The sequence below is a fragment of the Cricetulus griseus genome, chromosome 2 (assembly GCF_003668045.3).
Source record: "Cricetulus griseus strain 17A/GY chromosome 2, alternate assembly CriGri-PICRH-1.0, whole genome shotgun sequence".
Lineage (NCBI taxonomy): Eukaryota > Metazoa > Chordata > Mammalia > Rodentia > Cricetidae > Cricetulus > Cricetulus griseus.
In genome coordinates this window covers 213,267,378-213,280,220 of record NC_048595.1, presented here as the reverse complement: position 1 = coordinate 213,280,220, position 12,843 = coordinate 213,267,378, and the positions used below count along the sequence as shown (strand labels likewise).

The following is a 12,843-nucleotide window of genomic DNA, read 5'->3' as shown; positions in this document are numbered from 1 at the left end:
CAGAGAGCGAGAAGACAAATTTGCCTACTAATGAAGTGGTGTTTCTTTGTCTTGCAGTACCATACAAGCAAACTAATTTGCTACTTGCTTGCTAAGGAGTAATAGTGGAAAGTGTTGGTGTTTGTTTTCTGTAATTAGACCATCATGTTTCTTTAAGAACAATGTGTGCAGTGAAAGCACTACAATTCAAGACTTGAAACACTCCATCTGAGTTGAGACGCCTCAGGCAGCATATGTTGGCGGTGTGTGGTGTGACAGTATGCACGGTGCAAAGTGTCGGTTGTTCCTAAGCAAAGCTACAGTGAAGTCCCGAGATGACAGGAGAGCTGTTGCAGGAACACCTCAAGTCCATTGAGCATTTGGTTTCTAATTAATCTCTAATTGTTAAACACCACCAACTTCTACTGTTGCCAAATATTTTTTGTAACCCCTGTCCCCCTTACATTCAGTTACACAACCCAGTGCAGGGTCATGCTCCACCAATTAGAATCTTTGCTCTACATATGTAAATGTAAATAAATAAAGTATTACAAAAGAGGAGGCTCTCCGGGACCAGGAACAGGGAATAGTTTGGACATGTGTGTGACTGTTAACACATGTCAGAGAGTTGCATCCTAAGAATTAAAAGTCAACAGGCCTCCTTTTCAGTACTGACAACACCCTGAATGTCAGTGTTATGGTCCTGTCTTGGTTGTTAGCTCTAGCCCATGACTTGCACTGACCTAAAAGTTAGAAACATCACATTTCCAGAAGGTCCCTAAACCCACCTGGGGTGGGGGAGGGGTTTCTGCAGTTCCTCTACACCCTGCCCTTCCAGCGATACACACAAAGCAGAACTGGACAAATGGAGGCAGATGGCCGCAGCCAGCCTTCCACTCCTGCACAATGTTCTGTGTGCACCAAGTTCTGCTCTCTCAAAGGACAGCATGTGTCTGCTCTGACTCGACGTCTGAGGAGTGGCTTTTAGTATCAGTGATCTGAAGAGAGAGTCATTAAAAAAACACAACTCTCTTACCTCCCTTCCCAGTAGACTATGAACGAGTGTTTTGAGTCTGTTTGGGATGTTGTAACTAAAGGTTAAGCTGGTGGCTTGTAAACAACAGGATTTTATTTGTTACCATATCAAAATGTCAGCAGATCAGTTGTTTAGCCAAGACCCATTCCTGGTAGTCTTCTGGTGTTGAGAAGGTGGAAGGATCCCTTAGGCTCCTTTCGTACTCAAGTCTCATTCACCTCCTAAAGGCCCTGCTTCCTGATACCATCACATTGTAGGGTTCCCATTATAAGAATTGGGGGAGACACAGACATCCTGGATCATAGCAACAAGATGTGGTTCAGTCCATGTTGCCAAGAAAAGAAAGGCTGTGTAAGTTCAGGTACAGCCGTGCTAGTGACTGGGACACCCTGACTGGCTAATAAATACAGTAGCGAGAAGTGGCCAGCATGCCCCTGGGATTGGACTCCGGGCTGTTTCCTCTCCCTTACACGTGTGCTTCCGTTCATTTCTGTGTCTCACTCCGTGTGTTTTGCACAGACATAGCAGGTCACATTTCTGATTCTGTTTTGGGGTTTTCTTCCCCACCCCACTCTTCTGCAGGTACATTCATTGAAACTTGCCCTAGAAGGTGTGGAGAAAGAGAGGGATTTCTACTTCGGGAAGTTGAGAGAGATCGATCTGCTGTGCCAAGAACGTGGGCAGGAAAACGATGACCTCATACAGCGACTAATGGAAGTGCTCTATGCTTCAGACGAACAGGTGAGTGTGCTACCTGCCCCTGGGTCTAAAACAACTCCTGTTCAAAGTGCAGCACACCCATGCATCTTACACACTTCCCTGGGGTCTTGATGAGGTTACAACTTAGCTGGCGTCCATGATGGTCCAAGAGAAATAAGTATGCTTGCCATCACGATCTCTGTTCTCCCATGCCTGTGAGATGTGCAGCCATAAGTTAATGTGGGAGGAGTCAGGCAGAGGTGGGGACAGCCAGACCCCAGGAGGTTCTCAGCTTTGAGCAAATGGACAGGAAAGGGTTGTGTGAAGGTCTGCTTTCTGAGAACTGTTAAGTGAGAAAACAACTTTTCCCATCCCTTTGAGCTCCATTTTGATTACTGTTGTCCATTTTGATTACATAGCTGGTTGACTTTGTTTCTCATTGCTAGGACAGACCAGACTGTGGGGCAGACCTTATGGAAAATACTTCTTTGTAGGGATGACCTGCCACTGAGCAAGCGTGCCGGGGAAGACCAGGAATGTGGCTTTGTGAAGGCCATGAAAAGATGTGCTGGGCATGTGGAGCACACCTGTCATCCTAGCATTTGAAAGATGGAGACAGGAGTGTCAGGAATACATAGTGAATCCAGGGCTATCCTGGGCTGCATGAGACCTGTTTAAAAACAAACAAACAAACAAACATGGAAGCCAGTTATCGTGACACATGCCTTTAATCCCAGTACTCGGGAGGCTGAGGCCAGTGGATCTCCGTGAGTTTGAGGCAAGCCTTATCAATACAGCAAGTTCCAGGCCAGCCAGGGTTACACAGTGAGACCCTGTCTCAAAAAAAGAAAAGAGAAGAGAAGGGAAAGGAAGAGGGAAAAGGGGGAAAGAGAAAGGAATTGAGGAGAGGGGAGAATAGATGCTGGGGGTTAGGGAAGGACATTCCGGACGAAACAGTTGACAGGAGGGATAAACTACAGAAACCTCAGTGAGTCAGCACAGCCTGTATCTGCCAAGAGGGCAAAGCTGGGCCCCCGAGGAGAAGTCAGAGGCTGATTGGAGTTTCCCCCTTCTACAGAGCTCAGCTGTGGGAGGCAAGAGGCCAGGGCCTGGCTTTGAGCTTCTCCTTACCCTAGGCCAAAGCTGCTGAAGTGTTTGGCCCTCTGACCTGGAGGTCCGTGGGTGCTCTGAGGGAACTGGGGTGGGGGTGGGGTCACATGTGTTAGCATTTCCATAGACCATAGCGAGCCACCAGAAAGCTCATGTTGTCTTGTTCCAGCCAAAGGCAGATGTTTCCTCCACATATGGCGTAAAATCCTAGCACTGGAACTTCCACCGGCTACAGGGAACTGTGCCAGGTTTGGGAACGCCCCAGCATGGCTTTCGTTTCTCTCAATTTTTTTTTTTTTTTTTGTAACTTCTTTCTCTGACCAGTAGCTCAAAGTGTGGATTTTGAAGCCTTGGAACTCCACCTAGTTAAGTCCCTGAGGCCATGATGATGTCACAGAAAGTGGCTCTCAGCATGGAGGCTGGTTTGCAGTGTGCCTGTGACCACTGAGGACATACATAATGTGGTCTGGCAGGCACACATCAATTACAGTAGCTGCGTGAGATGACGCTAGATGAGCACTGCAAATCCTGGAAGGCTGAGTGCATGGGGCTGCCATCTCGGGCCATGGGTGCTAGCGGGAGCAAGGCCAGCATGCATGCTTCGATCTTCCCATCTGTGCCCTCGTAGCAGGAAGGAAACCCTATTCAAAGCCAGAACTGGTCCCAGGAGGGAGACCTAGTGCTGGAGTGTGGCCACTGACTTCCTGGCTGAGGACAGGCAGGTGAGCCTAAGGCAAGAACTCCAGGTGTGATGTGAGGAGGTCCTGCCTGGATGTCCATACTCAGTTTTATTCTGCCACTGCAGTCCCCAACACACACTAGTGTCCCTTGCCACCTACTAGAACCACAGAACAGTTGTTATACTATGGACGTGGTTACAGAGCACTCATGCTGAAAGCTCCTTTGCTGAGTCAGGCTGAATGGGTTTATTAGGTCCTTCCGCAAACACCTGGAGTGGGGCCTTTGCACTTTGCGTATAGTACTTTATTAGGTCTTTTAGTTCTCTTGAGAATCTTATTGAGTACATATTATCCTGTTTTATAGATGAAGTCAGCAAACAGCTTCCATACTTTGTAAACAACTAGAATCTGAATCCTGAGCCCATGCTCTCCCATCTCTATTTGAGTGGATAGGGGTTTGCTTTTTCATGGGGTGTTTGGTACTGGGTATTAAACTCAGTCTTGTGTGTGCCAGGCACATGCTCTACCACTGATCAGCACCTTAGCCTTGGATTATCATCAAGTGAAGAGAAATGTGCTAAGAGAGACCAAGACATGAGCATACCCACTGAACTAACCCAAAGCCAGGAAGACTGTGAGAGGAAGCAGACATTGTCCTGAAGGGAAGTAGACTTCATCCCTGTGTGTGGCAGCAGTGTCTTTGCATGCAGCCCCTGGCTTAGTGTTTCTAGTTCAGGATATATCACATTGCACCTCTGTCTGGAAAATTCCCAAGAGGCATCAGGCTACAGTGAGATTCCCACAAGGAATAAGGCATTTGGTCCACAGTATGCCAGGATTCCATGCTTAGAGTGTGACAAGACTGGAAACCAAGCAAGAAAAGGAAAGATTATGTACAAGCACCATGCTGGGTGGGTATATAATATGCTGTGCACAAGTATACATACATACAGAGAGAGAGACAGAGAGAGAGGGAGAGAGAGAGAGAGACAGAGAGAGAGAGAGAGAGAGAGAGAGAGAGAGAGAGAGAGAGAGAACGCTCTGTGCAGAGGCTCTGTTCTGTTTCCTTGTTGGAGGCTCAAGGAGTCATCCAAGAAACCTCAGAGGCTTGAAGCATCCTCCTTCCTCTCTTCCTCTCTGAGGAGCACGGGTCTCCTCAGGCTTCTGTGGCAGCCTCCCTGAAGCACATAGAGCACTAGAGAGGAATGGGTCTAAGAAAGTGGATACCTACCCTTGAAGGGCATCACTTTGGAAATTCATGCTCCAGGTCATTATACAGTACCACCCACAACCCCCAGATCTTCCTTTTGTTCCACTGTGCTTGCCCTGATGCTACATCCTGTTTCCAGGCCATTCCCACACCTAGGTGATGAGTAGGTCTGTGCTCCTGTGTGGGTCTGATGTGTATGGAATCCAGGAAGAAATATTTGTTATTTTGTTTGAGTCTCTCAGCATGAGTATATAACTACCTGAGGTGGCTGCCTAGCTTTCCTAGAGGTGGATGGAAGATGGGCTGAGGAATCAAAGGCTGGATTGTTGGGAGTGCTCTTGGCTAAACGGTGTGAGCATGGCCTGACTTCCCAGAGCGAGGATTTGCTGTGTGTCTTAGGGTTTTTAATTGTTGTGAAGAGACACCCTGACCATGGCAGCTCCTATAAAGAAAACATTTCATTGTGGTTGGCTCACTTACAGTTTCAGAGGTTCAATCCATTACAATCATGAAGGGGACAATGGTGGTGTGCAGGCAGACATGGTACTGAAGCTGAGAGTCTTGCAGGCAACAGGAAGTTGAGTGCCTGTCACACTGAGGGAAGCTTGAACAAAAGAGACCTCAAAGCCTACCCCCTCAGTGACACACTTCCTCCAACAAGGCCATACCTCCTAACAGTGCCTCCCTTTGGAGGCCATTTTCTTTCAAATCACCATACTGGGTGATCTCTTCCTATGAGCGATCTTCAAGTCTTCTTTTGCCAGTGACTGGTCTCTGGCTCTGAGAGTCAAGCAGTCCCAGAACATGATGCTTAGAAAATGTAAAACTAGCTTAGAGCCAGGAGGTTATTCAGTTTTGAAGTGTGGCAGCCTGCCAGAAGGTTCCAGAACAGATTGCCAGCCAGGTATACAGTGCTTCTTTATCATTCTTATTACGTTTTCCCTTCCTATGTAACATGGGCCACAGGTGTCTTAGCTTAATCACTGGCTGCCTGCTGCCTGTGGATCCTGTCAGCAGAGTATACCAGCTGAAAAACAGGTGCTCATATCCTGAGGTACTAACTGTCATGGAAGCCACTGTTTAAATGAACTAAAGACTTTCTTTCTCCTCAGCACTTTTTAGAAACAGTCTGTTTCTGTTACTGAGGAATTTGTGCCCTCCACTGGACTTGAAACGCTAGGTATCCACAGATAAATGCAGCCACTGCCTCAGAACTCACAGACCTAAGGAGGGAGACAGCCAGGGACAAGGCCTACTTGGAAATGTGACAGATCATGATATATGTGATAACAGAGACATAAATAACTTGTGTGGAGCACACACAGCCTAGAGAACCCAGCAGATGTCACTATGAAGATGGTGTTTGTGTTGGAGGCTGAACTGTGACTAGGACATCAGCAGTTATAGAGCCAAGATGGAGAAAGAAGAGCAGCCAGCTGTGGCTGGCACACAGTGGGGGATAAGGCTAAGTGTCTCCCATTTAGGGAGCAGGGACATCAGCTTCTGGTGATCTTTGACCTCATTTTCCATCAACCAAACTGTCTCCCTACCTGCCCCTCTGTCTAACTCTGATAGTTCTAGTAAAAGTAGACAATAGTAACATCACTCACAATTAAGCATTTAGAGAAGTGCAATGGATTGCCATGGAAACGTTGGTACCCTCCTGGTGAATCACAAGGATATCAGTCCCATGTTCAGCATAGGTTTTGCCTAGCCACCTATAGGGAGTCTATGGCAGCATTTGAGGATCCTGAGTTAGCTTGTGCCCAAGCATTAGCAAAGCAGCTAAATGGACATGTTTGTTGTTCATACCAGCATTGCCCAATAAGCGTGTCCTGAAGATTGGTAGTCCCCATGGATATGTAGCATCACCAGTGGTTTCCCATGGCTGGCACTTCTGCCTGGTGCATGTGGGGAACTGTCTTCTCCAGCTGTAGGCCGCAGAGCCACCTCCTTGCTTGACCTGGATCTGAGGAGAAGGACCTGGACTCGTGGCCAAGAATCAGGACCTGCAGCTTGTCCCTGGCTCTGTGCTAACTGGAGCCCAGGCTCCCTGCTTTCAGTCCTGTTATCCGAGAGTTCACTCCCAATGGTGAAAAGATTGTCTATAAAATGCAAAGCATGCCTCATGTCTGAGACCGCACACAGAAACAATTATGTTAGAAAAGTGTGCAGCTGAGGGTTAGCTACAGTATGAAAAACAGCAGCACATCAGACTGGAGACTTAGGGTAATGAGTAAGTCAACATCCCCAGTGTGGTAGATGCTAGAGCCTGGCTGCAGTGGAAGCTGGGCAGTTTCCCAGTAGAATACACAGAGAAGGGAGAATGAGAGATGGAAGCTTAGCCACAAGAGCATTAATATGGGAGTAGGGGTAGGGAAAGAAGCTTCTAGAAGTATGTTTTCATGTGGGGAATGGACCCTGTACCCTCCCACATATCCCCTAGAGCAGAGAGCCACCTGCTCTGACCAAGGCCAGCACCTGCTGTCTGATCTGTGTCTATTAACATTGCCAGTTGGTCCTGATAGTGCCACTGTCAGCCAAAGCTCTAATTCCTTAAGCTGAGAGGGTTACTACCATACATGTCAAGCAGTAGACAAAGTGACTGGCACAGGCTGCTGCCAAATGTGCAGCCATGGCAAAGCCCTGGGGCCTGGAGTGTGAGAGAGAGTTAGAAAAAGAGAAGAGAGAGCAAGATATCTGTCTTCACCTTCTAAAGATGGGATGGTTCTAGGAGGTGACAACAGTGTGGTCATGGGCATAGTCAGAGCTGACATTTACCAAATTATGTGGCCATTGACCCAGAGACAATAAAGGACAAGTGCTAGAATCAGCCTCGGGTCTTCAATTTGATGTCACTTTGCACTTTTGGCTGCTGTAAAAAGGGTAACTTTCTATTAATTGTATGCACATCTGAAATTGTATTCTAAAGTGTTCTCCCGCTAAGAAATTATAATCACAGCTGACACTTAAAATATTGACTATGAAAAACATCCAGCAGGCAGAGGCAGGCGGATCTCTGTGAGTTCGAGACCAGCTCTTGTAGGCCTCTTTGCCTATGGCAGCCTATGAGATGGGCTGTCACCCTTCTCCTTCCCCTCGGGAACTAACAAGTGGCTTCTCTGGTGTCGTAAGTCCACCTCATATTGGCATTAGATGACAGGAAGGATCTGCTTCAGGCACACACTCCCAGGCATGAAGAATGGCAGCATCAGAGGGAACAGGAAGTAGGTCAGGAGCAATGCATCATGGGCCCTGCAGAGGCCTGGGGTCTTGTTTTAGGCTCCTTCACAATTATGAGGCCATTGAGTCACTGTGCTGACATATCAACTCTTGCTGAGGGTAGGAAAGTACACACTGTGTCCTGTGAAGATCTCCTATAAAGCGGGTAAGAGAAGATGGGTCCCTAACACCTGATGGTTGTGCTTTGCAGAATGGCCCTCCTTGGGTAGCACGGGGAAGTGAAGGGGAAGTGAAGGTGTCCCGATATCTAGCCTTGACACCCAGAAGTTAGGAACATTTGTGTGTTGTGTGCCTGAGCCTGGCGTGCTCCAGAGCCTGGTGGTTGTGGTGATTAGGCCCTGACACCTCACAGGACCTGAAAGTCAATCAGTTTGGCTGAAACTTCTCCCCTCCACCACAGGAGGGCCAAACAGAAGAGCCAGAAGCAGAAGAGCAAGCCCACGACCAACAGCCCCAGCAGCAAGAAGAGTACTGAACCATCTCAGCAGCTCTTGACACTTCCATCGTGTGTGGGGACTTTTCTTCTGGAGAATTGGAACATGTGTGGCCTGGAGCTCGGTAGAAACCAGCTGTTCCCAACCTGCCGTTACCATCCACAGCGAAATCGCATCTGCCAGCCATTGCACTTGGTCCCATTTCCTTTGCCAAGATGCATTCGCAGAAGGCCATTCTGGTCACCTGCCTGCGAGGTCATAGGGTCACATACCTTCAACTTCACCAGTTGGCTGCTTGAAATTGGTTCTACTCTTCCTCATTTCTTTCCAGAACAACTCTTTTCCCACCCCACCACCACCACCATCACCACCACCACCACCACCACCACCCCTTTTTATCCTGGTGTGAAACAATGGTAATTTGGTATATGGTATTTATATTGGCATTTCTCAACCCAGTGTCACTAGATGTCACATGCATTTGTGGTGCTTTAATGTTTGCGAGTCTAACCTCCTATCATAAATTTGGTCAGATAAGTAATTGGAACAAAGGGAAACAGATACTTGATATGAAAGCCATATGACAGTAGCTTGTGTCATGGGAAAACACAGTTTCTCCCTCTACTCACAACACTAAAGGGAAAAAAAATGGATTCAAAACTAGGATTTCAGGGCCCAGCAGTGTTGATAGAGCAGCATATTAGACAACCACAGTTGTTAGTTTTCAGACATTCATTCACAGACAACACCATCTCAGCTTTGCCTTTGCTCCGTGTGCCCTGCCCTCCCTCCCCACTTCCCAGGCTCTCGTGTTATTTTCTTTTCTCAGGGTCCTCTTTGGTGGGGGTCCATTCCCCGCAAGATGTTGTCATTGGCAGTCTGCAGTTGCAAAGGCAGGGGGTGTCTCAGAAGGCTTCCTGCCTCATCCCTCTTCTTCCTTGTAAGGGCTTCAACACAAGCCCTACAATTCACATTAGGGGATCTATATTAAAGGGTAACTTGAGGATGTACCCAACATGCCAGCCTTCTGCATTGGGTTGGCCTGGCTGCAAGGTTGGAAGTGAAGACTTGACTGGTAGCATGACTTCAAGGAAGAAGTGTAGCTCTACACAGAAACACCAGTGACTCCCAGTACCCTATGGAGTAAGGACTCTCCCCACCTCTGCAATACAGGGGCCTTCCTTGTCATTGACATTTGCTAAACCATGGCAATTTATAACATAGGAAACATTAATGAATTGAAAGCATTCCTTGTCTTTAACTAATATTTGCACATTTTCTTAGTGTCTTTCCTGGCCGTTGCCTGTCTTCCCCTTTTGACAGATGGTGTCCCTCCTAGCTCCCTCCTTTCATTTGGTTTTCCTAACTTTAGGTTTACTGTCACTGGTCATTTGGCCAGCAAGTGCAGAAAAACAAGAAACAAATGTGCCCCCCCCACTTCCACTTAAAAATCTCAAAATAAATTTCTGAATTATGCATCATAAAGCTTTGAAATTTCTTTATTAATTGATGAGATCCTAACTTTTAAATTCTAGCATTGAAGCTTTGCATCAAGAGAAGGCTTTCCGAAATAACCCTTTACAGCAGCTGTATGTACTGAGGTCTTTATGGGAAGATGGCTTGCATTTTTGAGATGATCACAACACACTGTGCAGAAGCGGACAGATGTTCCATGGTGTTTGGTTCCCCTTTCTTCTCTCTCCTGCTCACTCAGCCCTACAGCAGTAGCTCATCTCTCTGAGGCTGGAAAGCCTTGCTCCTTGCAGTGACATCCTCCCACGCCTGGTTGTGGTAGTGGCTGTGCTATACACAGCATCAGGCTTACTGGTTTGTTGCTCTTCTGAGCCTTTTTATTCACTTACTTTGTTTTTGTTTGTTTTATATCTATTATAAAGAGGTACAATAAACAGCTTCTCATGGATACCTGAGTGGTTGATTTACCTGCCCAGGAGATCTCAGTAATACCTAGGGCTGGGTGATTCATGGCCACACTTCTGTGAATGGGTACCAGGGAGTCAGGATCTTGTCTTCTCCCAGGCCTCTTGCATAAATCTCCCCAATGCCTCTCGCTGGAAGCACTCTGTTCCTCTCCACTTTGCTGGACAGCTTAGCTAGAGACCTACTGGCCATGTGTCTTAGCCTGAAAAGAGTGTTCCCCAGCTGGTATGACCATTCTCCTTCCCAGTGGCTCAGGCCAGACCATTCATCCATTTAGAGAAAAGCTGTACCTCCTCTTCCCATTCCCATCTTAAATATCTTCTCAAGTGTTGTGTCCCAGATGATGCCATGGATGCTTGGGGGGAAATCCTTCACAGCTGTTTCCAAGTTACTCCTAGGCTGGAACCCCTGCCTCTGGGCACCCACCACTGATGGATGGTGGGACACATTTGTCCTCTTGGCATTCAGGGCACACATTCTTCTAAGCCCCATCCCGGCCACATGACATCACACTGAGTTAAGAAGCATCCCAGCATGTGTGCCCTGCTTCTCCCTCTCAGGAAGTCTGATTTTTATTTTATTTTTATTTTTTGGTCATCCCACACCCACTGGTGTCTGCTTATAGCACTTCCATCACCGCTGTTAGATTGGAAGTGATCGAAGCAGGGGACAAAGAGAAAGCTCATGTTCATTCTAAGTAGGAAAGCAGGACTGTTGAACTGAGAGAAGGAAACTCCAGAAGGGAACCACGATTCCCTCCCTTCCCTGGTGAGTGTCTCCATTATTCCGTTAAGGTTTAATATGCATTCAGATTACTTTTACTAAATAGTACACCATAAAGCTTTTGTTATATATTAAATGTAAACTGAAAGGAATGTAAACATATGTATTGTTAATTATAAATATCGATAAGTAATGACATAATAGATGAAAAGGTCTTATTCAGATGCATCACATTCATTTTACATTGCCCACCTATTGTCGCATGGTAGGATAGCTTTTTGTCTCTGAATATGTGAATAACTTGACTTGCGTTGATCTTTTTACATATTTAATAAAAAAAATATATGTTAAAACCTGCCTGGGCTTACAGATTCTTACACTCTTATCCTTAACAGTTGTCTTTCCGGTGAGCATGTATAACAGGATGTCTGTATAGATTCACAGATCAGTCCACACTGTTAGTGACTTACACAGGGAATGGGAAAGTGCCTTTGTATTTGTTGACGGATAAATGTTTTAGCAGGAAGTACAGATTCTCATTTGAAATCAAATGTAGCAACTGTAATATCTTAGAAAATAATTCTACCAAGTGTCATAGTGATGAAACACTGTGACCAAAAGCAACTTGTAGAGGAAAGGTTTTTTTTTTTTGACTTACAAATCCTGAGTCATAGTCCATTAAGGAGATTGAAGGCAGGAAGTCACACAGGGCAGGAACCTGGAGGCGGGAGCTGATGCAGAGGCCATGGAGTGCTGTTTACTGGCTTGCTCAGCCTGCTTTCTTACAGAACCCAGGACCATCAGCCCGAGGTGGTACCACCCACAATGGACTGGGCCCTCCCACATCAATCACTAAATAAAATGTCCTACAGGCTTGCCTACAGGAGGCAGTTCTCTCAATTGACATTCTTCTAACATGACAATGATGGTGTCAAGTTGGCATAAGATTATCACGTACACCAAGTGTGTGTGTGTGTGTGTGTGTGTGTGTGTGTGTGTGTGTGTGTGTGTGTGTGTGTGTGTGATAAAATACTCCCTTAAGAAGCTTTGCTCTTGGGGGGAGGGGGAGGAGGGAGGGACAGGGCTGGAGAGGTAGCTCAGGGGTTGAGAGCACTGGCTGCTCTTCCAGAGGTCCCAGTCAAATACCAGAACCCACAGTTCGAAGGAGCCTGACACCCTCACACAGACATACTACACAGGCAAAACACCAATGCACATAAAAAAAAAAAAAAATTTATTTATTTATTTTTTTTTTAAGAAAAGAGAAGAAGCTTTGCTCTTGTGAGTAATAGCTTGTCTGACATGTGCAGGTCCAGACTGCCCCACCTGGACAAGACAGTGCTAGGAAAATAGCTACAGGGAGAAGCCAACTGTAGTGGCAATTCTTGGTTGTCAACTTCACTACATCTGGGATTAACTAAAACCTAGATGGCTGGCCACACCTGTGAGGGATTCTTTCTTAATGAAATCATTTGAAGTGGGAAGACCCACTTCTAATCTTGATCTTTGGGGTGGAAAGATCACCTTTAATCTGGGCCACACCTGCGGGCAGCCTATATAAAGGATATGGGAGAAGAAAGCACTCTGCCTTTGCCTGCTTGCTCTCGCTCTCACAGCAAATCCATTCCTTCACTGGCATTAGAGCCCACTTCTGCAGTATTTCATCAATATTGAAGACCAGCTAAGACATCCAGCCTCGTGGATTGAACAATTACTGGATTCTTGAACCTTTTATTCATAGGCAGTCATTGTTAGATTAGCTGGACCACAACCTGTAAGTCATTGTAATAA

At 46.6% G+C, this 12,843-nt stretch overlaps 1 protein-coding gene across 1 annotated transcript in view; it reads left to right on the top strand.

Annotated features, from left to right (window-relative positions):
• Positions 1-10,312, top strand: part of Mapre2 (microtubule associated protein RP/EB family member 2) — an 88,305-nt gene extending 77,993 nt beyond the window's left edge. Inside the window, exons 6-7 of the mRNA XM_027400564.2 lie at positions 1,598-1,756; positions 8,358-10,312. Coding sequence (XP_027256365.1) covers positions 1,598-1,756; positions 8,358-8,432 — 234 coding nt within the window. The 3' untranslated portion in view covers positions 8,433-10,312. The remainder of the gene's footprint in view (positions 1-1,597; positions 1,757-8,357) is intronic.
• Positions 10,313-12,843: the final 2,531 nt, after the last annotated feature.